This window comes from Calidris pugnax, unplaced genomic scaffold (assembly GCF_001431845.1).
Source record: "Calidris pugnax isolate Ruff unplaced genomic scaffold, ASM143184v1 scaffold81, whole genome shotgun sequence".
In the NCBI taxonomy this organism is placed as follows: Eukaryota; Metazoa; Chordata; class Aves; order Charadriiformes; family Scolopacidae; genus Calidris; species Calidris pugnax.
The window spans coordinates 3,086,343-3,111,808 of NW_015090880.1; the positions used below are offsets into that span (position 1 = coordinate 3,086,343).

The window sequence follows — 25,466 nt, forward strand, 5'->3', positions numbered from 1 at the left end:
GAGTTTTTAATCCAGCTTCCTAGTTGCTAAAAATCAGCAGAATTGAAGAGTTTTTTGTTATTTTTATTTTGGTGGGTTGTTTGTTTTTTTTTTTTTCATTTTGACTTCTGGTGTTAGGGGATTTATACTGTTCCTATTTTCAAACTTTTGCCTGCCACCATAAGTGACAAAACTATTTTTTTCTATTAATGAAAGCTGCCAGTCATCAGATCTTTTTCTATTTCAGCAGCAGGTGCTTTAATAATATTTTCACGTAAAAAGGAGAGCTGGACTTTCACTGCTTTGGGCAGCTCAGGCATCAGTTCATCCTGGTGAAAAAACAGAAAAAAGAATTGGGGAGCTGAAGAGAAGAAAATGAACCTGGAGGAGTTAGAGGGCTACAGTGATTTAGGAGGATCGTGGAGTGGGGGCTGTGATTATATCTATATTTAAAGATATTCTCCTTAAGACTGCTTAGAAGTTCTACTCTCAAGGCTGAATAGTCTCTTCTAAGGCACTAGAGCTCCAGCTCTAAGGGAGTTCAGCAAAGGAAATAGCTTTATTTACATTATTGGTCTTTCTAGGTTGTCCCTTACTTTAAAAAGGGCTGCTCCCACAGGAATGTTAAAACAGAAGTAACGTAGAAATTACCAGGTTAAACACTGGAAGCAGGAAGAGCCTGATTTTGAAGTGTCTTCTCCGGTGAGAAAAGCACCTTACAAAGAGCATCAGGAACACAGAAATTAAAACAAATCTGAAGAAACAATTCATTGTTCAGTTCAGAAAAATGTTTTTACTTCATTAGGATATTATCAAGATTTTTTAATACTATACCCACTTCTTTCCAAACTGCTCTCTTCTTTTGAAAGCTATGTTAAACCTCTTCCTAATGACTCCTGCGATTAGCATCTTTGTAGAAATCCCAGAGGACAGGCTTCTAAAAGTGGCATTATATTTCTAGAGCCTCCCTGTAATTAAGCATCTATCAGGCCTTCTATTCAGTTGTATATAAAATAGCTCTGCAGAAAAATCTCTCTTCGCTTGAATAAAAAGAGCTGTTTTGTTTAAACTTAGCAGAAGGATTGCATTTATGTTATAAAAATGAGAACTTTAGATTCATTTTAACTGGAAAAAAATAATGGACCCATTGATGGAGTCCTTCGATCAAAATTGGACATTGTTCCGTAGCACGCACTTTCGTGATGTTTTTATCATTTATGATTTTATTTTATGGAGTTCTCCCTGAAGTCCAGCACGTGGAGGTCTGTGAGTAACCCCAGGTACCAAAGCTTCGGTAGCTTCCTATCTAAAGTCAAATTTTAGACTCTCTTGCTGCCAATCTGGTCCTCGATACATAGTGCTTAGGGATATGGTTTAGTGATGGTTTTTATCAGAGTTAGGCTGATGGTTGGACTAGGTGATCTTCAAGGTCCCTTCCAACCTACACAATTCTATGATTCTATGTTTAATATGCTGTTTGAAAGATTATTGCGCACAGATGAACCTCTACCCTTTTGCTTATTCGTTTACACATCACCATCCCTGTTTGAACCTTTTTCTTTTAAAAAATATTGGGGGACATGTGATTGACTTGCAGTTATAAACGGTTACAAAGATGATACAACATGTATTTGACAGTGGTGAAAAGAAAATATACTTCAGAGTGAAGTGGGAAGGAAGAAAAGGTCCCTCAGTAATGATACGAGACGAAAAATACACCTTTTATCAGATGTTAAAGTTGACACGAGTGTGACTTCCCATTTTGAGCTGCATCTACTGCCTTGAAAGCTGTGCTCGCTCTGGTGTTTAATCTGTCATTCTAATAACTGGATAGATTGAAGGGCTAATTAGATACTTTTATTTATATTTCAAGATAATGAAAATCAATGTTCTTCTCATTTACCTTCATACCCAGCCCGAAGATGAATCGTCATTTTCAAGCTACAGCAAAGAATAACAATACCAGGTGAGAGAGGAACTGAACCTGCTTCAAGACAGATGTATCTCAATCTCCCTTCAAAAAAGGTATTCAGCATCTTCACCAGTTTTGTTGATCAGAGCAGTCTGCATGAAAAAGCCCTTTAAAATGTCTTTGAGAATATGTAATGTATCTCATACTATAAAAGGTTGTCTCGTTCAGATCTGGTTCAAGCCTTGCTGATGCCATTCAAAGTCTCTCTAGGGAATGCAATGGGCTTTGGGTTGGTACACACCATTCCTTCTATTTAAATTTCCCTTTTCTGAAAAAAAATAGTACAGTACACCTCATATAATGCATTGCATGACACCCCGTAAATACAAACAAGTGCAAAAAGTAAACAAATAGCTTTTATTTAACTGAAAGCGGGGTTTTTCTTTACAGATTATATTGAAGGAAGTGAGATAAATAATACCCACATCACAAGCCATTCCAAATTTCTTCTTTTCCCGGCTAAAACAGCTTGGCCCAGGTCTGTCACGTCTGACCCACCATTACACTGGAGTTTCAATAACTTCTGCTTGGGAAATATTGGAGACTCTCCTTACAATCTCAAATTATGCCTGGCATAATGCCATTTAATTAATGCATACACATTTATCCATTCGTTTCAAAGCTTATTTTTAAAAATTAATGTCATATTGATAGCTAATGTTTTCTTAATAATAGACCACTTCTATCTCCACCATTACACTGGAGTTTCAGTAACTTCTGCTTGGGAAATATTGGAGACTCTCCTTACAATCTCAAATTATGCCTGGCATAACGCCATTTAATTAATGCATACACATTTATCCATTCGTTTCAAAGCTTATTTTTAAAAATTAATGTCATATTGATAGCTAATGTTTTCTTAATAATAGACCACTTCTACCTCCCTCCCCCAACCCTGCCGTGTTTCTTTATCAAGAATGTTGGTCATGGTGAAGCACTGAGATAAAATCTACAGAGGGTTTATGTTTAAAAGTCCGTGGCTGAGCATTGCTTGAGTCACCAAGGAGAAGGGGACAGAAGAACAGGACTCAACAGCAGGATCCCAGATGCCAATATATGGTTTACCCTTTGGGACAATTTTATTGCTCCAGAGCTTAAACCTGTAAAAACATAAGCACACAAAATTTTCTGATGTAAGTAAATTTGTGTCCAAAAATAGTTGTTCTGTGCATTCGAGCATAACAGTAATCTTTGTTCTACTTTCAAAACGAAACTTTATCCAGAAATGTTATTTCTGTGTGGGTTTTTTTTAAAGTTGCAGCAGCAATTTCATGGAGTTTCGAATCAGCTTCCCCCCCTCCCCGCGAATATCTGCTTTTGGGCTAGTTTGTTGCAAAATTAAGCTCTATTTTGCATGAATAATGAGGTACTTAGGAGAGCAGAGGCTGGACCCTGGGCAACCCCAACCCAGCCATGGAGCGGGGCTGAGGTTCTCCATCTCTGCAGCTCCACAGCAGAACAAGAGCCACGTTGTGACCCCAGGGAGGTGGTTGAGGCACCATCCCTGGAGGTGTTCAAAAGACGGGTTGATGTAGTGCTGGGAGGTCTGGTTTAGTGATGATGCTCCTTGTTTGTTGTGTGGGTGTCTATTTTTGTCAGTTAGGTTGACGGTTGGACAAGATGATCTTTAAGGTCCCTTCCAACCTAGAAGATTCTGTGATTCTGTGATTCTGATTCTGATTTGTATGTGGGAGCTGCAGCCTTGCCTTTAGCAAGAAAGCTATTGTATGTGAGAGCTGCAGCCTTGCCTTTAGCAAGAAAGTTTATTTCTCTGTCCTTCCCTGAGCATTACAGATTTGTATGTGGGAGCTGCAGCCTTGCCTTTAGCAAGAAAGCTTATTTCTCTGTCCTTCCCTGAGCATTACAGGCCAAGGCAGATGGAGGTCTACACTAAAAATAAGCTCACATCCAGATATTGCTCAAAATACTTTCTCCTCTAATTAATATGAGAGCACCAGAGTCTAATCCATGTGTGCCCAGCATTGCAGAGCAACGGGAGAGAGGCCACCTACGGTAATGGAAAGCCTGTTCATCTATTATAGTTGGTAAAAGCACACAGATTTCTTATTACGCAATAACATTCAGAGAAAAAAAAGTAAATCTTACATACTTGATATTTTTGGAATCCTTATTTCCTCGCTGCTGCTGCCATCCCCACCGTCACTGACTGTTCTTATTTCTATCAGATAATCCTCTTCAAATGGTACCAGGAGCTCAGCTGAAGTGTTGTTTGTCTCCAGAATATGCGTTTTGCTATGTCTGTTTTGTCTGTACAAAATCTAAGTAAAAGGGGATTAGAAAACAAGAGTTATTTAATTTTTTTAAAGTTTTAATGGATTTATTTTATTTTATTTTTGGCCGAGGATATCTTTTGTCATGTCCCAAAGTTTTCAGAGTGCTATCAGCACCCTGCACGTATTAAACTTAATTCAAAACCTAGAAACTTGTTCTACAGAATTTTGTGATGGAGACCACAGTGGGCTTTTACTCCAACTGCCAGGAGAGTCTTTGTCTCCTAGAGCTGGGGCTCACCTTGACAGTGGGGCTACGAAATCCTGACCCAACACACTTATGCTCTGCTGTAAATATGGAAGTTAGACACACCTTTAAACAAGGCTTCAATCTGTAACACCTTTTATATCCACTTATTCTACAGAATTTTGTGATGGAGACCACAGTGGGCTTTTACTCCAACTGCCAGGAGAGTCTTTGTCTCCTAGAGCTGGGGCTTCAATCTGTAACACCTTTTATATCCACAACTCACCCGACAATTCAAGAACTGAGGTTTTTTTTTTTTATTTTGCCTGGTTGTGGTGAGCATTTATAGTCAAATAGAAAACATCACGTTGACTTCTGTGTAAAATTACCACCTGCTGATGACCACTTGGGACATTCTACAGCAGCATGGTTTTAGAGGCTTCAAGAAAGCACAAGAAAATCAGATAGCTGCATCTGAGTTTCCACTTAGGAACCATATTTCCACAGCTAAACGTGATGGATCCAGCACTCGCTTGCAATGAGGTCTTTTTGCTGAGGAACCCTTGGGCCAAGGAGCAGAGCAGCTCAGGGAATCTGGACACGGATCCCACCGACTGTGAATGGCTTTTCTCCTCCAAGGAGTCTTTCTTCCTTTCTGACATATCTTTGACAGTGTTTGACTCCTTTCTCTTGACGATCTTTTGACATATTTACGCTAAAAAGAGCAACTGATGGGCAAGGAGAAGCAGGGCTCATACAATAAATATCGCAGCAAGTACTTAAAGCACCTTTTCCACATCAAAATGCAATAAGTGAGGGTAGCCTGGAAGCAGGGGTTTAGACACAAAGGAAAAAAGCTTAATAGTCTAGTTTCCACTTTTTCCCCAGTGTGTGGAACTGCTCAAACACACTCACTGGGGTGCAAAAACATGTTCTCAAGAAAGATTGCAATGTGGGATTTTTTTTGTACTTTTCCTCCCTAGGCTTAAATAAATCTGTGTAGACATAGCCTGGAAGCAGGGGGTTAAACGCCAAGGAAAAAAGCTTAATAGTCTAGTTTCAACTTTTTCCCCAGTGTGTGGAACTGCTCAAACACACTCACTGGGGTGCAAAAACATGTTCTCAAGAAAGATTGCAATGTGGGATTTTTTTTGTACTTTTCCTCCCTAGGCTTAAATAAATCTGTGTAGACACTGAAATGCCCAGAAACATGAAGATCTTGATCTGAAGAACATCTCCTCATGTAAGCACTCTCCACCTCCATTTTTACAGTCCTTCAGGAGTAAAAAAAAGTCTTTCCGTAAGTCTTCTGGGGTCAGAGTCACTGCAAAGAAAGTTTAAACTAAATTTTCCTTTCCTTAAAAAGCAGATTTATGGAAGAGCTTTTTACTTCACTCACATTGATCTTTACGTGTCTTCCCATCTATTTTCAAAGGTACAGTTATGAATTGCCAGAGAGTCAGAACTTTCAAATGTGGTTTATGCCCATCTTTAATGCTTGAGAGACTGTTCTTCACTTCTTACATATGTGTGAAACTCCCTTCCAATGAAGACGTGAATGCAAGAATCCTATATAATTACAGGGGAAATGGGACAAGAGAGATCCAATGTTGGCGATAGAAAATCCCAGTGTTGGGATAAAGAGGTCCTACTCCAAACGAACACAGCCGTTCTTCCCTTTGTATAAATTTCAGCCCATCATCCCAATATTTGCAGAAAAGTCACTGTTTTCCAGGTACACTGTTTGTACCTCTATTATAAACAACATGTCTAATTAATGAGATAAAGAATTCACTTACTTTGTAGCCAAGCACCTCTGATTCATTCTCCATTGTTTTCACATGTTCCCAGTTCAAGCAGATTTTGGAATCTGTCAGCTTCCAGGCGATGTTTGCCGGGGGTTGACTTGGTGCTTTAGAACAAAAAAAAAAAAAAAAGATTATAATCACAAGATACAAGTGAATATTAATTTGCATAGTGTAATTGAATGAGCTGCTGACATGGAATTAGCAAATGCATGGGTGATTCACATCTAAAACAGTAAAAAAATACTTTCCAGTCCATCATTGCTCCCGTATTAGTCACAATAAAGATCTATTCATAGCACAAAACCACTTACTGTGAGAGTTCATTTTCGAAATTAGGAAAAGCCTGACAGTGTCTGACAGTTCAAGTTATATTTGATAGATTTTGGTTAAGTACTATGTTGTTCCTATCTGTATTTTAATGTACTAGAGAATGTTTTGCCGTATGGATTTCAGAGAAAAACTAAAACTAAGAGCAGAATACAAAAGACAAGATTTCCATCAGCCATGAGGACAGGTTACAAAGAGCTGCACATTAAAGTCTCCATGTGATCCATCATGAAACATTGTAGGATTTTATAAATTCTCAGCACAATAGGCCGAGAGTAGCTTTTCAAAGGCTTTTTATGCCTAAGTGACAGGGCTTTGAAAATTTGCCTACAAGTAACTGAAATCGAATCCTGTGTGAACATGTGAAGTTGAAACTGTGCCTTTGAACCGTATCTCTGATTTAGAGCAAGGCACATCTCCTTCTCCACGGTGTGTCCTCCCAGACCCTGCCTGGGAGGACGGCACTGGGGGTGTCAGAAGAAATAAGGTCTTGAATAGAACTAAGAAAAAGAAGGAGAGATTTGGAGCAACAGGTTGTGAGTGTCCCAGACCTGACTTTAAAACACTAAACTTCTGGGATCCTTCTTTTTTCCCTACAGTTCCCTATATATTGATAATTATTGTATGTGGAGAAGTTTAATCCATCCCACCAGCAGGGAAAAGAGGTGTTAGTGGACCACCCAGGTGAACATAAGCAGATGTCCTTCCGTGAGCTGGAAAAAGATTCATTTTCTTTTTGCAGGCATTTATATACATTCACATACATAAAACTGCAAATTTACTTAAATGTTGTTTGAAACCTCTTTGTTTTCTATAAAGAAATTAGTAACAAAAAACTCACAGGAGGCAATGGATATCAAGCATTGAATTGACTGTGTACTCTGAAAAGCCTTGGAAGCTCTAGAGAATGGGTGACTACTGCCTTATTCAATGCTTTTTAGCATAGCACTTAAAAGCATCTTAATTCATAGTCTTTGGGCTGAAAAACCACCACAGGATGATTTTCAAAACAAATTTATCTGGTTTTGTTATACAGCCAGGGACCAGAATAGGTGCTTAACGTAGCACTTCCCCAAATCCATACTAATACCTGCAAGCAAAAACGCTTCAATTCTAAGGTCAACAGATCATTTCCACAACTAACTTCTTATATTCAACATTGTCAGGAATAATAGAAGGCTCAAGCATATGTTTATGTTTATTAAATTAACAACATTGCTCTCCTTTTTTAGGTAACACTTGGCTTTGTTGCTGTACTGAGTTGAGGTTTTATCTTTGCAAAATATTTCCAGTATCTGTATCTGTTGATGTATGTATATGTAAAGAAAAAGAAAAGGCAAAGCAATCTCTTTAAAGAAAGTAAAGAATCAGAATTGCTGAGGCTCACAACAGCTCCTAATGGAGCAGTATGTTCATGGCAAGAGGGCATCATCTCTGCCTTCCTGAGTAGTTTAAACTTAAACCAGGATATCAACTTAGACCTTAAACTGATCTTAGATGAGTACGCTTCAATCAGAATTGCACCTATTTGGCAGAAGGACTATTTTAATTTAGCTTAGTCTCTACAATAAGGGCAGCCACAGAACATTGTAGGGATCCTGGACAATGAGTTGGAAAACAGAGCCATTACCTTGAAGCTAAAGCCCCCACTGCAGATGTACATTGCTCATATTCTCTTGACATATTATCTCTATTTGTATTGAAAGTGCTTGCATCTTTCAGAGAGCAGAGCTTAAAATTTTAATATGTGTTTTTAAATATTAAAAGGTTTATTTTGACTTTATTTTTTAAATGAACCATTAGCACAATCCTGAATTTGACAGAAGATGAAGTCAATGTAAAATAAAAGCAAATTTATTCCTTATATGTCTTGTCACTTGACTGCCAAGTCTTTAACTTGTCTTTCATACATATGCACATACGAATATAGAGAATAATTTCTGAAGAGAAGACTATTTTCCATTAAGACAGTGCCTGTGAGAAGAGTTCTGTTTCAGTCCTTCAAAAATGCCTTCTCTGGCTTTATTGTGATTTGTGCTATTTACATTGAATGGTAACTTTTATCATGAACTCATTTTGCAAGTTCGCTCCTGTCTTGCACTTTGATTAATAGCACAGAACAGCACCGAGACAAGAGGACAATTGGGGAAAGACAGGATAAATATTTCCCTTTTTGTGCAAAGGGGCTGATCAATAGTTTACCAGGAAAACACAGTCCAAGGAAAGTATATGAAAAATGGAAAGCTTAAACAGTAACAAATTTAGGGCACTCTGGCACGTAGCTGATCACCTAGGTTTCCTGCTTTATGACTGCTTTGCTCTTAGTGAACATTTACTTCATGGGTTCAACCCTGCAGGATGGTGCTCAGTGTTTCCTTTTTACTTTGGAGGATGGGCCCATGAAAGCACTGCTCACAGACAGAATAACACATGGTTTTGCTTCTGTAATTGCAGAAAATTTAAAAAAAATGAATGCCTAAATATTATTTATATGAATGTATCACACATGCTGCCCTCTGTAGTGCATAACTTAGAGGTAACCTTCCCAGGTCTGATTTAAGCTGATGAGAATTTTGGCTTCCATTGAGATAGAACTGAAGCCCAAGCTAAATATTATATCAAAGTCTTAAATACTAGACTCTGAGTAAACCTGATGGCGACACAAAAATGTTGTCAAGGAAGAGAGAGCGAGAGGTTTCTTAGTCACAGATTTTGTTACTTAATTTTCTGAAGAAATTTGGGATCCAGTTTTCTTGCCTATTGCAACATTTAGCAGAGATGTCTGAGTAAACCTGATCGTGACCACAAAAATGTTGTCAAGGAAGAGAGAGAAAGAAGTTTCTTAGTCACAGATTTTGTTGCTTAATTTTCTGAAGAAATTTGGGATCCGGCTTTCTTGCCTATTGCAACATTTAGCAGAGATGGGTCTCTGGGAAAGCTGAAATGTCACTATCGCACTTGGGAGTTTGCAACATTTGTTGTAGGAAATGGAACACTCACGTGATTTTTTAGTGGTGACATTTACTGGGGTGCTGGAGGGCCCCGTCCCCGCAGTGTTGTAAGCTCGAACTGTGGCAAAATACACCGTGTTAGCTTTTAGTCCCGTGATATTTTTGGCTGTTACGTTCCCGTTGACTCTGACTTTACCAGCTGTGCTTTCCTTGGGATCCTCAGTCCAATACAACACCTGAAAAGCGAGAACAAAGCACAGGCAATACATTGTTTTCCACCAATTACAGATTTGGCTGGGAAGCAGACGTGCCGACAATGAAGATTTCAAGGGATGGAGCATTTTTTATACTCAAAACTAGCATGAAATAAAACCAAGCATGAATATTTATAGAGAAGAAATAAAATTTCAGAGACTGAATACCAATTAAGGAAGTAAATGAAATCCTTAGCTTTATAGAGCTCCAAAAGGAAAACTTTGATAAGGTGAGAAATTTTTAAAGCTTGTTTGGTTTTATGGTTTGAACACATTTGAAGAAAACTTTAAAAGAGACAAAGAAACATTTATCTTGGTCATCTAAGAGGTTTTTTAATTATTTTGTATCCTGCTTCTTGTTTTGATTCAGTGGCAGCTATTTAGACCTGGGGTGCTTTTTTCTTCAGTGAGTAATTGATTTAGGAAGGTTTGTGCACACACATGACTCCTGTGACCTTCATTTATGTATTTGTAAAGACAGGACAGAATTTAAAGTATTTCGGACTTGGTTTACTCTTGGTTTATCATACCTTGAAAAAAATTTAGAATAAATTCTTTCATTGTTCAAGTAAAATGCCCAGGAATCGTGCCTGAGGTTATTTCAAAGTATTTCAAATGCAATGGGACATGTGTGTGCTTGAGGACCCCATGGAGCTCAGACAGCCTTACAGCTGTGTGAGAGGAGGAAGATCAGCTCCGCTTTGTGAGTCCTCTTATGCAGCCATCACAAATGATTAATCTTGAAGTTTTAATTTACATTACAAAACGTCTGGGCCAGAGCTGCAGTTTGGTCTGTAAATGCTCCTGATTATCTCAGGTGAAATGTCGCTAATGAGAGCTGGGTGAAGAGCTCCGATGCCTGTTGACTCCTAAGCAAGGGAGGAGGACCCACAACACAAACGTGGCCGGGGACAGGGACATCCGTAAGGTGTCAGACACCAGCACCAGCTGCCTCACCTCGTAGCCCAGCACCCTGCCCGTGTGCCTGTTCCACGCGATGGGCTGCCAGGAGACCTCCACCTCTGCTGCCGAAATGCTCAGCGCCGAAACCCCCGCCGGTGCTATCTGTGGCTCTGGGTGGTGGGAGAAAACACTGGTGGAACATTCGTCTTACCAGAAGGGTGTCAGGTCAGAAACTGAGGGAGATGCAAGAAAAGAGGAAGAGATTCTGGGGAGAAGGAGCAGAAGCTCTCCTGAGGCAGAGACTTGGGAAACCTGGTGTGAATCTCCAGCTTTGCTGCCCATTTATTCTGGAATATCAGCAAATGGTCACTTTTCATAAGTGGTCATTAACCAGAAACTGCGCTGCACTGAGTGGTCTAAAAAGCTGGGCTCGCTGAGAGGTAAACTGTTTTAGATGTCTCCTGATTTTCCCAGGCCACTCCACGAGAGCTCCTAGGGGAGAAATAAATTTACTCTCCACTTGAAGCAGTTCTGAAAATCTGCCCCGTGCTATTTTCTACTTCAACTTCCCATCTTCTGCCTCATGTTGCTTCTCAGTCTTTGGTGAACAGCCTAGAGCAGCTCCTCAATATCCCTGTGGAGATGTGTGTGATCGTACCTGGGACCTGTTGATGCTGCACAACCTTTACTAATAAGAGTAACACACTTTACCATCTTCTCCTGAGTAGACGATGGATATGGAGCTCAGGGTGCCTTCTCCTTCGTCGTTGTAGACACCAACTTTCACTTCAAAAGGAGAGAGAGGTGTGATGCTTTCATTCCTATAAACATATTGGCTTGCTTCCACTGAAGCCACCACTGCTTTTGTCCAGGTGGTCGAGCCAAGGGGACGAAACACAACGATGTAGCCAAACCCTTCCCCGTTCTGTAGTTCTTCTGGAACCGGCTGTAGTGACAAGGCAGGCAGTCAATAAGCATTTGCAAGTATACACTGTTTTAATTGAATCTCCATTCTCCGAGTATATTTTAGCGGTATTGATTTAGTTGACTGTGCCTTAGAGAAGATAATAATGTTTGCTCCATCAGTCAATGTAATATTGAAATAAAAATCAAAATAATATATCTATTGAGACAATCAATTTAGAAACAAAAGATCTGATCAGCTCCATTAAAGTTATTCTCTTTCAGGCACAAAGTTTTCAAAATTAAAAGCATTTCACTCAGCACAGGTTGCAGCTGATTTTTTTTTTTCCCCAAGAGGTATAGGAATGCTCATTTTAAAGAAATTATTATTAAAGAAAAAAATAGTGGGGAAAGGAGCAAATGTAAACACAGAAGCGTGCGTCAGCTGTGTAATTGCCTGTCTACGAGTACAGCACTTACATATATTTTTACCACAGGTGAATGTCTCAAGTGCATGAACATATTCTTATTTACGTTTGTTTAGAGCAGAAATGTTATTGCAAGTCAACATGGCAAAATTAATGTTTCTATTAATAAAATCTCACGTCAAGATATGTATTAATGACTCATACTGCACAGGCAAGTACATCAACGCTGTATCCAGCATGAACTTTTTTGTTTTCTTGGGATATAAATACTTCTATATTGGCTTCTGAAAGCACGGGAACATTTGTGAAACAAGAAAAGATCAGTGGTACAGGGTGGAAGGGAGCGTTTCTCAGCAAAACTTCATTTATTTTAGATGCTTGCATGGAAGTAAAGCGCACGGAAAAGCAGCCATGGAAAATGGTGCAAAAAAAAGAGAGAAAACCACAGGGGCAGAACCACAGCCCCTGGGCTCCTCCCTGGCTCTGAGCTCCTCTCCTGCAGAGAAACTCCTGGGAGCACTAATGCTGCCAGAAGATGGGAGAAAAGAAAAAAATCAGGAAGTACATCAGAAGATTTCAGGGTGCTTATTTTATTCTTTTCTTCACAAATTCCTTCTAATTCTAATAATAAGGCTGTCCTGGCAAACACATAACAAATGCATCTTTCCTCTAGTGTTTTACAAACGTCAATTCCCTGATATGTCCCCTCCTCTCTCTTACCCTGTGCTGAGAGACTTAAACGTGAGGGATGATGGTGCACTGGAGATTTGTAAGAGTCCAAGCTTCTTGCTAGAGCATTTAATTTGTTTTTGAGGCTTCTGTGACCTCAGATTTAATCACGATGTTTAGTGAGTTCATCACAGAAAGCCACGGAGTCGTGTTCGGCGTTGTTAGCTTGGCATAATTAGTATTTCTTCTGCCTATTTTTCAGGACACACTATGGAGTCCAATGGGATAATTTGATTGAGATCTCTCAGGTTGTTTTCAATTTTCATGTTCCTCTGCCCCCAAAAGAGTAGATAAGTAGAGGAGAAAATGAAACAAAACAGTGAAAGATCCATATGGAGGAAAACTTAGTTTGGTAAAAGTGAAGTTTTACTCTGTATGGAGGAGGGAGAGGGGAAAGTGTGGGCAGTATTACTTACCTCGTGGGGATTTTTTTCCTTTGACCTCATTTTTTTTCCTATTGCTTCCCTTCATCTCCCAAAAGTCTGGTTAGATGGCAGTTTTTTAGCATATGGGAGAACACAGGTAACTCAGCTGATGAAAACATCACTTTTAGTGTAGTTTAATTCCTTCCTCAAACTGTATACATGAGCTTGGGTATCTCTTTGGAAAAAGAATGAAGTCAAAGGAGAGAGCAGACTGCTTTCCTTGCTGAACTAAGAAGGTTTTGAGTTGTTTTCTTCCTGAAGAAATGTCCTCCATGATTTATGATGTGAGCACTGTGTTTTTGGAGGCCCAGTCCCAAACTAGGAACTAAAGAGAGGTCATTTTGTGCAGCCCCTGATAGTAAGAGACACGGAAAGGATGTCTGGCCCCTGCCCTCCAGGCTGGGTGCTGCTGCTGATGGCTCCTACTTTGCTGAGATGCCCTCAAAGCCAAGGGAGAAACTTAATCAGGGATCACACAAACTTCATGCGTGTTTTTCAGTGGCAATCAAAAATGCAGAGTGGCGTTTTGGGGAGTTTTTCCAAGCAAGCAGCTGCCCCATCACTGCACGAGCTTTGCCAGAAGCTGCCTGCCTTCACGGCGAGGCCCATGGGTGGCTGGAGAAGGAGGTCTCCTTCCCTTGGAGCTTCCTTCCCGCTTTATGGAATGACCCGCGCTCACCCACGGCCACTTGTCGCCTGGTATTAACTGCTCTGAAAAATGTATATTCTCTCCTCTCGCTGGAGTGGGGGAGAATTAAAGGGCTCATCTCCTTTAACGCATAATAGGATATGTCTTGTCAGCACAGTGTTCCAGAATGAAAAACATGTAAACAAAAGTATGAAAAATGTTAATGCAGAAAATGGCCAAGCAGATTAGTGTGTTAAGCACCTCCTGTACAATGGAGATAAGAGGGTTATGCAGACTTCTAAACATCTTTATAACATGCCTCTTAAACTGTTTATTTTTATAAAGTGTTCGCTATAACACAGAAAACTTGCTGTATATCTTACAGGCTGTTTTCTCTGCAGCTGCAGGATGAAATCCAGGCTCAGCCAAAGCCAATGACCAAAAGCCTTTGGCTTTCAGCAGAGCTGTGATTTCACCCATGGACTCTCCCCCATTAGACAGCTTAGGTTAATTGAGCTAACAATTACCTCCCATGTGATGACCAGCTCAGAACGGCTCCCTCCTCCTCCACTGACGTTCGTTGGTGCCACAACAGGGACTGAAGAAGAAAAGACATTGGTGCTTGAAACAACCCACAGCTACTACAGGATTAGAGCTTTTCCGAGCTCAAATGCAGCTCTTCTGTCTTTCAGCACGTAGACCAGGGTCTACATTATACAACGGTACATTTTAAATTAACTGAGATTCTATTTACACATTTTCAAGTTTCTGAGGCTGAAGCCACAGATGTATTTGATACATGAGTACCCTGGTTCAAAAAATTAATTAAAGAAGCTAGTAGCATCAAGTATCTGACATTATTATGCCTCATCAACTAATTGGCAAAATGATGTTCCATACAGACTGTAGCTGCAACACTACTGATTTACTAATTATGCATTTGTTCAGTAAACATGTTGTTGGAGCAATATATTAATTTTTTTAATTGGCAGTATGCTTTTCTTAGGAACTTCAAAACTCATAATTTGCTTTTCTCTTTCTCCCAAGACTGTAAATTCCCCAAAGTTTGTTGATTAGAGCTTGATTTCCCCATTGGTGTATGGCACCACAGGCCCAGGGTCAAGGTCAAGCAATGTGCTGGTGTTCCAGGCTGAAGGGGCTTCTCAAATGGCTCTTGGTGGAGAGGCAAAGGAAGCATCAGCATTTCTTGCCTCGTGCTCTGTATTTCCATAAACACACCTGCTCCATTAGCCTATAAATATTGACAGTTTGGGGGAACTGGTTTCTGATGTAATGGATGGAATTTAGACAGACCAGCCTTGTTCTTATTGTATAGTTCACTATAGATCTACTTGCCAGGATGATTTCATGTTCCTCTTCAGCTGCTAGAGAAGTATAAAAAAGAGGACAACCCTAGAACTGGCTGCAACCGTAACCCCTTACAAGAGGGCGTTTGTACTGTTTGCCATCTTCAGAACTTTGGTACTATTTTTTAGACATTTCCAGATTGTTTTGTTGCTCCCTTCGTTCAGCTCTCACTGCCTGAGAACGGGATGTGTTGGGGCAGGGCTGAAGACAGGGTCAGAAACAGGCAGGACATTTCTCTCTCAGAAGCTTTTTCAGAGATTTTGGCAAGTTTTGCCACGTCCATATTCCCTTCCCTGTGTCTTCCACCCAGCGTTTTCCCAGCTGCAGTAAAGGAAATAAAGGCAATGGCCATTTAAGTTCAGAGAAATGTATGTGAACCCACTATCACCCCCAGATTCAAGTCCACATATAAACCTTTATCTGATTTCATCCTCTCCAGGAATTTCACAATAATGTTGTTGTGCAGTCATAAAAGTGAGTGGAAGTGCAAACGGAGTCTCTTTTGGAGAGTTTAGCATACACATTCGATTTTGTCACTTACAATCAATGTCTTTGTGCACATCAGAGGCAAATAATCTAAGACTGAAAACAACAGCATTAAAGGAAAAAAAAATGACAAAACAGACTTTCAAGCCTCGTGTTTCACTGTTTCATGAACCAGTTGATGCTCAATTAGTTCATATGTTAAATGTGTTCAGTACTTACTGCGTTTGCATGGGGAAAAAAATGTGTACTACTGCTCAGCAGAGCCTCAACTGGGTCATAGTTGAGAAACAGATGAAAATTTACAGCCGAGTGCACCAACAGAGGCTCAATTAATTCTGAGCTCCACTTTAATGAAATGAACAGTGGCTCATTTGCATGCACAAATCTACTAATGCTCAGATTTCGGCTGGCAAAACAGCTATTATAGCAGTGAAGTTCAAATTCACCCTTTCATGGCCAGCCTTTTGCTGTCCACACTGTGATGCTGTTTTCAGTTTCCTATTCTGATAAAAAAAATAAAGATAAGCAGTTATTTCTCCCACGGCACAGCAATGTTTTGTGACAGAATGATTTACAGCAGTGAAGAGGTTAAGCAGCTAAACCTGAACTGAGTCCTCCTATTCCTTTTGTTAAGCTTCAGATGGGGCTACACTGTAAGGAAATAATGTTCCTGGTGCTACTGACGTGATAAATAATATTAATTTTATTGTTTCTTTCTCTTTCCAGCCCTAGCCTTGTGAATCCCTCTAATAAAAAAAAGCTTTAAAAGATGAAAGCTTTTACTGACTGTATAGGTGGTTTTGAATATCACACTTTACAAAGCCCCAGGGTAGCAATAGCAAGAAAGACCTTCTCAAGACTAATTCTGACTTCATGATCAATCATGTAATGGAGAACACCTATCTGTGATACTCTGCTGGGCGATTTAGAAAATTTGGCCTCCTCCTGTCTCCAGCTTTTCTTAAGCCTTCCCTTTTCACATCACCCCTTACTCCTTCCATACTCCTTCCACTTGGAAGCTTCCTGTGGGTCTCCTGCTGGAGGAAGGGATCATGTACCACTTGGGTTCACCAAGCCAGGCAGGGTCAGTGCATCTTCCCAGGATGGAGGCTCTCTTTCCCCTGGAACGCTGAAAAAATCTATCAAAATTGGTGTTCTCATGATCAAATATTTTTTTCTGGCATCAGCGCTCAGTACAAGATTTTGCTTCAACAATAGAACTTTGCTTCAACAATAGAACTTATTAAATTTGAATCAACTTATTCAACACATTTTGAAGTAATTCTGCCTTTGGACAAATACTGTAGGTGTTCTGAGTAACAAATGGATCCCCTTTCTAAGGACATATGTATTTTCTGCTGTATGATCTACTATACTGTATTTTGAGTTCTGTCCTGAAATGCAGCCTGACAAACGTCAGAGCTTGGCAAATGAGAGAAACAGAGGAGAGAAAGTGGATTGTAAAAGCTGCTTCCATTTTACTGCTTTCCATTCTATAAATACTGATTTTATAGGTGGGAGAGAGTTGATAAGCAGGGGGCTGGGAGAAACATAAAACAAACCAAAGGTTTGGGCTTCAAATAAATTGTACCAAAGTGAGTAGGTCAAAGGACTGACAGAGTCAGTCATCTGAGAATGAGTCTTCTTCCTATGAGCTTCCAAGTCCCAGAAGATAAATGTCTAAAGGTGAGACAGAGAAAGAGTAAGGATCTCGCCCCGGAGTCAGTGGACTTTGGATGCCGTAATTTATTTCCTCCAGTTAAAGCCAATCTCCTGTCCCTCCTGATGCTCAGATATCAAACACGCTCTGCAGCAAAGGCATTCCCTGCTGCTGTGAGGACATGCCAGAGCACCGGCTTTAGCATTCTCTATGCAAGTCCCCGAGCAGAGTATAAACGTGGTTATAATTGGAAGAAAACAAAGGTTGCTCCCCAATTGCTTGCATGAAAGCTTGTGTTCAGGGACAGGGATTAGATCTATTTTGGGACATATCAAAGGGAGGAAGCATGGGCCAGCTCCAGCCTTTATTGCTGGCCCAAGTGACTGCCAAAGCAGAGTGCCAATTGTGCGGTGCCTCAATCGTGTCCAAGCATCCCTCACATCGGTAGCACAGGTCTGCTGACATGAAACCACAGAATCATAGAATGGTTTGGGTTGGAAGGGACCTTAAAGATCACCCAGTTCCATCCTCCTGCCCTGGGGAGGGACACCTTCCACTAGATCAGGTTGCTCAAAGTCCCCTCCAGCCTGGCCTTGAACCCCTCCAGGGAGGGGGCAGCCACAGCTTCTCTGGGCAGCCTGGGCCAGGCTCTCACCACCCTTGCAGGAAAGAATTTCTTCCCAAGATCTAATCTAAATCTCCCCTCTTTCACTTTAAAACCATTACACCTCATCCTATCACTACATTTCCTGACCAAGAGTCCCTCCCCATCTCTCCTGTAGCCCCTTTAGGGACTGGAAGGGGCTCTAAGGTCTCCCCGGAGCCTTCTCTTCTCCAGGCTGAACAACCCCAACTCTCTTAGCCTGTCCTCACAGCAGATAGGCTCCATCCCCTGGACCTGTTCCAACAGGTCCATGTCCTTCCTACACTGAGGACTCCAGAGCTGGATACAGTACTCCAGGTGGGGTCTCACTAGAGCGGAGTAGAGGGGTAGAGCAGCCACAGGCTAAAATACCAGACAGATACGTAAGTAACCCTGTGGGGAGTGAGAAACTCTGCTGCAGTGAAGTTCTCACACCCGTGTCTGTGTGGAAAAATCTGACAGAAACTAAGGACTTACCTGCTGCTTTAGTTTTCAGTAGAGCTGATGGTCTGCTTGGTTCCCCAATTCCAACACCATTGCTGGCAACCACACGGAACTCATACTCAACCCAAGGGCTTAAGTCAACCACTGTCGCCTTGTGAGTCCTACCATTGATGACTTCAGGAACTAAAGGCAAAATAAACATGTCATGGCAATTTATTTTTGGAGTAACTAATAGTATATGCAAAAAATACACGGCAACTCACAAAATTGCTCACCTGTTGCAACTGCCTGCCAGCCAACTGAGAAAGGAGTCCTCGTCTGAATACTGTAGATCTGGACTGGACTGTTATTATCTATTCCAGACTTCCAGGACAACACAGCAGTCGTGCTAGAAATATGTTCAACTTTAACATCTTCTGGTGGACCTGGGGGGCCTAACACGATTAGCATTTTAAGATGAAGGTAATAGGAAGAGAAGATTCATCACTGGGTTGGGTTGGGCAACTCTTAACTTGCTCAAGTCAGTGGAATTATTCACGAAGCTGCAGTTTCATAAAAGCAGCACAATCTCTAAATGCCTGTATTACATTTTTCTAATTAATGAGGGGGTTTGAGTCAGGAAAATAAATGTCTTCATATTTACAACATGAAAACTGCAAACAAGGGAATGATTCTTTTTTTCTCTGACAAAGAAAGCTACCCAATGTGTCTTTTGCTGAACCATCCAACATTGTCAGAATTCCTATTGAATTTAATCAAAACTGAAGTTGAGAAAGAATGCAAGGTGCTGTGCTATACAGATTTCTGATTTCTGCTGGGTTCTAGTGGATCTGCTCCCATGACAGCACTTCTCTCGCTGCTGGCAGTAAAAAGATTAGTCAGTTGACTGTAGAAAATAATTTGTCATATTATCTCCAAATAAGGAACAAGGTCTCTTGATCTTTTCCAGCCTGGCAAGTGACCCAGAGATGCCCAGCATGGAGCCAGTGACAGCAGCCTGCAGAAAGCAGAGGGCTTCCTGATGTCCTGCCACATTGACCTGTGTGGCCAGGACAATTCATCTTCCAAAGAGGCCACAGCAGAGCTGCACACATCTCCCTGGGTTAGCTCCGCTTTAGGATCATAAGCTTCAAAGATAATGAGGGGAATAGAATATCTCTCTGACAAGGAAAGGCTGAGGGACTTGGGTCTTTTTAGTCTGGAGAAGAGAAGGCTGAGGGGGGATCTGATCAATGCCTATAAATACTTAAAGGGAGGGTGTCAGGAGGATGGGGCCAGTCTTTTTTCAGTGGTGCCCAGGGACAGGACAAGAGGAAACGGGCACAAACTTAAACATGAGAAGTTCCACCTAAACATGAGGGTGGTAGAGCCCTGGAACAGGCTGCCCAGAGAGGTGGTGGAGTCTCCTTCTCTGGAGACATTCAAACCCTGCCTGGACACATTCATGTGGACCTCCAGAGGCCCCTTCCAACCCCATAGCATTCTGTGATTCTGTGACCATGCTGGCCAAAATCTCAATCCAGTTTTGGGGCCAAGGGTATAAGATATATAACATTTCACTATTGAAATGTTGAATTGATATCCTAGCAATCATTTGAACAATAGCTGATGTTAAGAATGTCTAATTCCTCCAGAAGATATATGTGTCTACATTGAACAGACCTACCTCTTACAATTATATCTACTGTTGCAGATTGACTGTCTAAAGTTGTTTGTACAATGCACACATATTTCCCAGAATGATGTAGTTGAATATTTCTTATCATCAAATCCCCAACAGATTCCTGGAGATACAAAGAAAGTAAACTAATCACTCACAACATGCTTTCCATACTGGACATTTTTATAAATTGCACAATATTAATAAAAAATTCAGCTTTAAAATTAAAATATTCATAGCTATCATCAGTTTCTTTCATGTGGACATTTTTATTATGGCTTCACAAATAACTCAAGCTTTATGAAATTTAAGAAAGAAAAATAAATGGCTGCAGCCCTTGTAAAGAAACAGTGATTTGCCATGCATATAAATAGCGATGGAAGAATTATGATAAATATTTGTGTCGTCTAAAGATTGTGGCAAATAGTTTCATTAAGCACTAAGGAGTTTAAGAAACTTACTCTTCCAATTCTTTCAAAATGATGCATTCCTCTGTTAAAATCAATTTTACTGCCATTGAATGACCATGTGAAGACCACATCAACCGAAGGGTCATGAGACACCTGGCACGGAAGGACTATGCTTTCTCCAACAGTTACATCCATATTAGAAGGTGGAACAGTAATTACAGTCCTTTCTGTGGAGAGAAAAAAAAAAAAAGAAATTATTTTCATGAAAATGCTTATAATATTGCAGATCTCGAATGAGTTTTGTACCATTTGCAAAATTATTTAAAATTGGCCCAAATGTTCCATAATAAAGAAAATTATCTGTAATACAGTGATGGTTTCAGAACACTCTTACCCGTGTGTAGCCTATTACTGTTGCAGTACCAATACGGCGAGCACGCTGTGTGCAAGCCCACATCAGAGGCAACATCCTAAATTAGTCATATATTACGTTGCAAAGAGTCAATAGGCATGATTTCAGCTCAAAAAAAGTGCCAACTTCATTATTAAGACTGTTACAAATACGCCTGTGGTTCTTCACACTTGAAAATCCTCTCCTTACAGGGAACTGCAGCAAAAGCAAAAATTGCTGTTCGTCTCCGCTTACTTTATACATTGAGATCCTTCATCTGTATTAATGTTGGCGGCAGCTCCCCGCACGGCGCTACTTATGCTACAGCTTCAAAGAAGGTACCTTCCCAGACAGAAAAACTATTTATGTCATCTTTTTTAACCCCTTAGACTAACAAACTTGCAGCTCCTACTAAGGGAAGCAGCATCTCGCTGAAGGGGGAAGGAATAGGTTTATGTGGCTTCCCTTTGGCTGCCAGGACTGGCAGATGGATTAGAGATAACAACCACTTTGTTGTAAGCAATTCCCCTGAATAAAGCTTTTGTGCGTGAAAGTGTTATAAGATGGTGAGAATAAAATGAGAGCAGAATCTACTCAACATTATTAATACTTTCTGAAAATAGTGTGAGGGGAGGAGAGGAATATTTGCACGGGCTGCGTTGCTTCAGCGCTCATTCTGCCTTAACCCCCTGGGCCAGAAATGTACTCCAAAATTCAGGATTTTGGTTTTGCCAAGGCCTTGGTTCCAAAGGGTTGATGCATTATAGGGCATCCGACCCTCTGCCTTCAAACACATTTTTAATCAAACTATCACCATCATTTCATTGCAGTAACTGATGAAAATGTAGATACAGACAGGCAACATGGGCTGAAAATTGAAGGGCTTCTTCCCAGCATTGAGCTGCACTGGATGAGTGACTTACTTATGGCAGTGGTCAAGTAGAAAAAAGGTAGAACATTTCATTTTCTGCTAATTTTTTAAAATAAAGCTGGATAAATTTAAAATAAAGCTGGATCTCACTAGTTTCAGTGATATACCTGCTGCAGGCATCAAGTAACATTTTCCAAGGAAAACAAAGAAAGAACCTGTCTGATTTTTATTGTTATAGACAAATTAGGTGGGGTTTTTTTCTGGTGTCATTAAGAGAGCTTCAGAGGTTCTCATCTTGAGTTAGAGCTCAGACTTGGAACACGCCCTCTCACATTTCTCTGCGTACTCTGATTGCTCTTCACAGCCACGTAAAATTATCATCGTGGCAGCTCCATCAGTTTCTCTGAAGTCAAGGACTGCAAAAATGTGAAGGCCTCAGATGACTGTCTTGAAGATACTCCATCATGAGGTTAGAGAAATCTCTTCCTCTCCCTGGAAGCAGTGTGTCAGGTGCAATAAATTCCAAATGATTCAAGGGCCATATTCTTTGTTGGCACAACTCAACTGATTTCAGCCCATGCTGGCAAAGAACTCAGCTCCATAAATCTCAAATGAAGTAATTCCATTGTGAAGCACAGGTAACTTTTATAGAATCATTTTGAAAAGTATCTGGGAACTACAGAGAACCTCCACAAAGTCCTCTTTTCTTCCTTTTCCTCCTTCTTATTCTCATGGCTGAAATAGAACTGCATGAATAACACTTTGAGCAGAGAAATTCTATTACTTGCAATAACGCTGTATATGTTAAAAGAAGAAAAAAGAGATAATATCCTGGCATACATTAAAAATTGGAAAGCTACTTTCACAATATCTGGAACATCTCTTTGCCAGTAGGACATGAGGAGGCATGATCTTCTGGTATGATATGGTCCTCCAAACTCATCATCTCTTCCTCCAAAGTCATCCTGTAAGACTCTCTCCCTCCTTAAACCTATAAACAACATGCATCTTTACAATGAGCTTTTAAAACCAATGAAATAGGCTGCTAGGTATAAACTCCAAATCAAGGCACTTAGACCGGGGGTGAAATTCCCCATTTTCTGCATCTGGGTCATTCAGCTAATAAAACTTTGCGTCTCTACTGAATTTTACATGTGTCAAGTGCTCCCTGTCCTTCAAATTTCCCTTTAAAATATCTACCCTTCACAAGTCCAACATCACCTCTACTGCCACAAGACTTTATGCCACCTCATTTTGTAACTCCTGCTCCTCTGTACTGGATGGTTGGTCACCAGGATCGGTGCTTTTTGACCCTTCCACAATGCGCTGTGTACAATTACAGCTGTCTATAAATAAGTAAAATACTATAAATAAAATCAATTTATTTCTATGGAAAGTTTGAAGAAAGACTAAGCAAGAATGATACAAACAGGACTGCACAGAATTTTTAATCAGGTTCAATAGCTGCATTCTAAAATCCATAGAACACAAATAGAAAATGATGTCCTGTTTTTTGTGAAATCTTTAAGCTTCTATCAAAGCCAGTCAACTATTGCACAGGAAGGGGCCATTAGCTCCAGTCAGTTGTAATGACACCGGCTGGGATTTTTTGGAAACTTTTCTTCATCAGCAGGTCCCAATAATATTGTGGTTGCCTCATTAAATCTGTCATGTGATTTCTTGTGTCATTATTTGATCACACATTCAAAGAGATCAGAAATAGGACATCTGCAGTCTGGTTATAGAATGTTATTAGAAGGAATAAAAAATCCAGAGATCATTTATCTGTTAAAAACTATGGAATGCCTCCTTAGGGGAAAGATGAATATTTTGAAAAAAATGCATCCAATGGAACCCATTAGTGACCGGGTATTTTGGAGTATCAGGTCATAGTGGTTTCTTCTTATAACACAACAACTCCCAATGGCTGGATGCTGGTAGTATTACAAGAATTCTGCTTTCTTACGGGAATGAACCTATTTGCTTCTACCAAATAAATACTGAAAATTGTCCTTTTGTGAATTATACTGGTTTTGTGTGTGGGATATGTTTTTTTAGCCATGTTAGCAAAAAAAAAAAACATATGATTACGGTGTTATCATCTTCTTGTATCTCTTGTTCTAGCCTGAAAATTGTCCTTTTGTGAATTATACTGGTTTTGTGTGTGGGATATGTTTTTTTAGCCATGTTAGCAAAAAAAAAAAAAATCCATATGATTACGGTATTATCATCTTCTTGTATCTCTTGTTCTAGCCTGCTCATATCCTGTGATACTGCTGATAGAGAGTGGTTCAACTTGTGCAATATTTTCTGCTCCTTTTATGGGGTTGTCTTTAAGACTTCCACCTCAAATACTTTTAAAAGCTTCTTAAAAGCTCTTGGTTCTACATTATCTATCTATCTTGCTTAGCAACTGCAGACATGCGTTATATGGCAAATCCCATTCCAGAGGAGAAAATAGATAAGATGTTGTGAATGCTGGAGGTATAATAAAGACTTCTCACACAAAGAATAAACAACTCAATGAGCAGCAATAAACTTAATTTGCACATTAGATATGCTTTTCCAAGTTCTGACATTTCAGTTGAAAATAATGCTGAAGCAATGAGGCCTATAATTGAACAGCCAAAACTTCTCCAGAGGGGAAACAAAAACAAATGTTCCCTGCAAACAAGATCATTTTTATACCATGTTGTTACTCAGTGTTTTAATAAACTTCATAAATGCCAAACAAAATATTTTTTTCATATTTTAATGTGGTTTTCCCATATTGCTCCATTAGGATGTATGTCTGTGAGATGTGAAATGGTATATAACCTTAATGAAGTCAGAGCTGCCTAAACCCTAAACTCCTTGGTTTATTCATTGCTAGCTCTGCTGTAACATCCTCTCAGCTTCCGCGTTGCACTGCATCAACGCTAATTGCTCTTTCATAACATGAGCATGAAAAAGATTTTCGCCAGATGCAGTAGGTTAGGGAGGAGGTCATGCCTGCAGGCTGCAGTAACAGGTCTGAAGGCATTGAAAACAAGAATATTAAGAAAACAGAGAATTAGAAATTACATTTAATAACGTGTTCGTCTTGTAACTACAGACACTATTATTGTTAGACATTTTGCAAAACTGGTTAATGTGCTTACTATAACCTCAGAAGTTCCACTTTTTAACTTGTTCTTATTTAAAAAAAAAAAAAACCTAATACGAATTCTTTTATAAGAAAACTTCTGTATTGAAAAGATTGTGTTGGAACAGAGAGAAAAGAACATACGAAGTTTGCCTCAGTTTTCTTTTTTTTTTGTTTTTCTGTCAGTGATCAAAGATCAGGGCACAGTCATTTCACACGTTGATCACAGGAGTGATACAAACAACATCTCTTTCCATGTCCTCCAGCTCTGGACTAGTGATCAAAGATCAGGGCACAGTCATTTCATACATTGCTCACAGGAGTATCTATAGAAACTACATCTCTTTCCATGTCCTCCAGCTCTGGACTAGTCCACCTGAGCCATAAACTTGTACAAATTCTTTTTATTAATGGAGATAGAACATCCACCAGCACGGAAAAAACTTGAGGCAAAGGACATAATGTACTTTAATGGGTTCCACAACGTACTTCACTGTGTTTCAAAGAGGGGTGAAAAATACTGTAGGGAAGACACCCCCCTGCAGAGCATCTCTGGATCAGGACCAGAGCCAGAGCGTGTGGTCACACCAGAAGCTCAGCCCCAGCGCAGACGAAGCTGCAGCT

The 25,466-nt window shown here is 40.1% G+C and overlaps 1 protein-coding gene across 1 annotated transcript in view; it reads right to left on the bottom strand.

Moving 5' to 3' along the window:
* Nucleotides 1-2,353: 2,353 nt before the first annotated feature.
* CNTN6 (contactin 6) overlaps nucleotides 2,354-25,466 on the bottom strand; it is a 156,579-nt gene continuing 133,466 nt past the window's right edge. The window contains exons 13-24 of the mRNA XM_014946604.1: nucleotides 20,508-20,683; nucleotides 20,053-20,170; nucleotides 18,662-18,820; nucleotides 18,420-18,569; nucleotides 14,313-14,383; nucleotides 11,384-11,618; nucleotides 10,727-10,842; nucleotides 9,565-9,751; nucleotides 6,229-6,341; nucleotides 4,062-4,230; nucleotides 2,832-3,051; nucleotides 2,354-2,637 (exon numbers count right to left, since the gene is read on the bottom strand). Coding sequence (XP_014802090.1) covers nucleotides 2,948-3,051; nucleotides 4,062-4,230; nucleotides 6,229-6,341; nucleotides 9,565-9,751; nucleotides 10,727-10,842; nucleotides 11,384-11,618; nucleotides 14,313-14,383; nucleotides 18,420-18,569; nucleotides 18,662-18,820; nucleotides 20,053-20,170; nucleotides 20,508-20,683 — 1,598 coding nt within the window. The 3' untranslated portion in view covers nucleotides 2,354-2,637; nucleotides 2,832-2,947. The remainder of the gene's footprint in view (nucleotides 2,638-2,831; nucleotides 3,052-4,061; nucleotides 4,231-6,228; nucleotides 6,342-9,564; nucleotides 9,752-10,726; nucleotides 10,843-11,383; nucleotides 11,619-14,312; nucleotides 14,384-18,419; nucleotides 18,570-18,661; nucleotides 18,821-20,052; nucleotides 20,171-20,507; nucleotides 20,684-25,466) is intronic.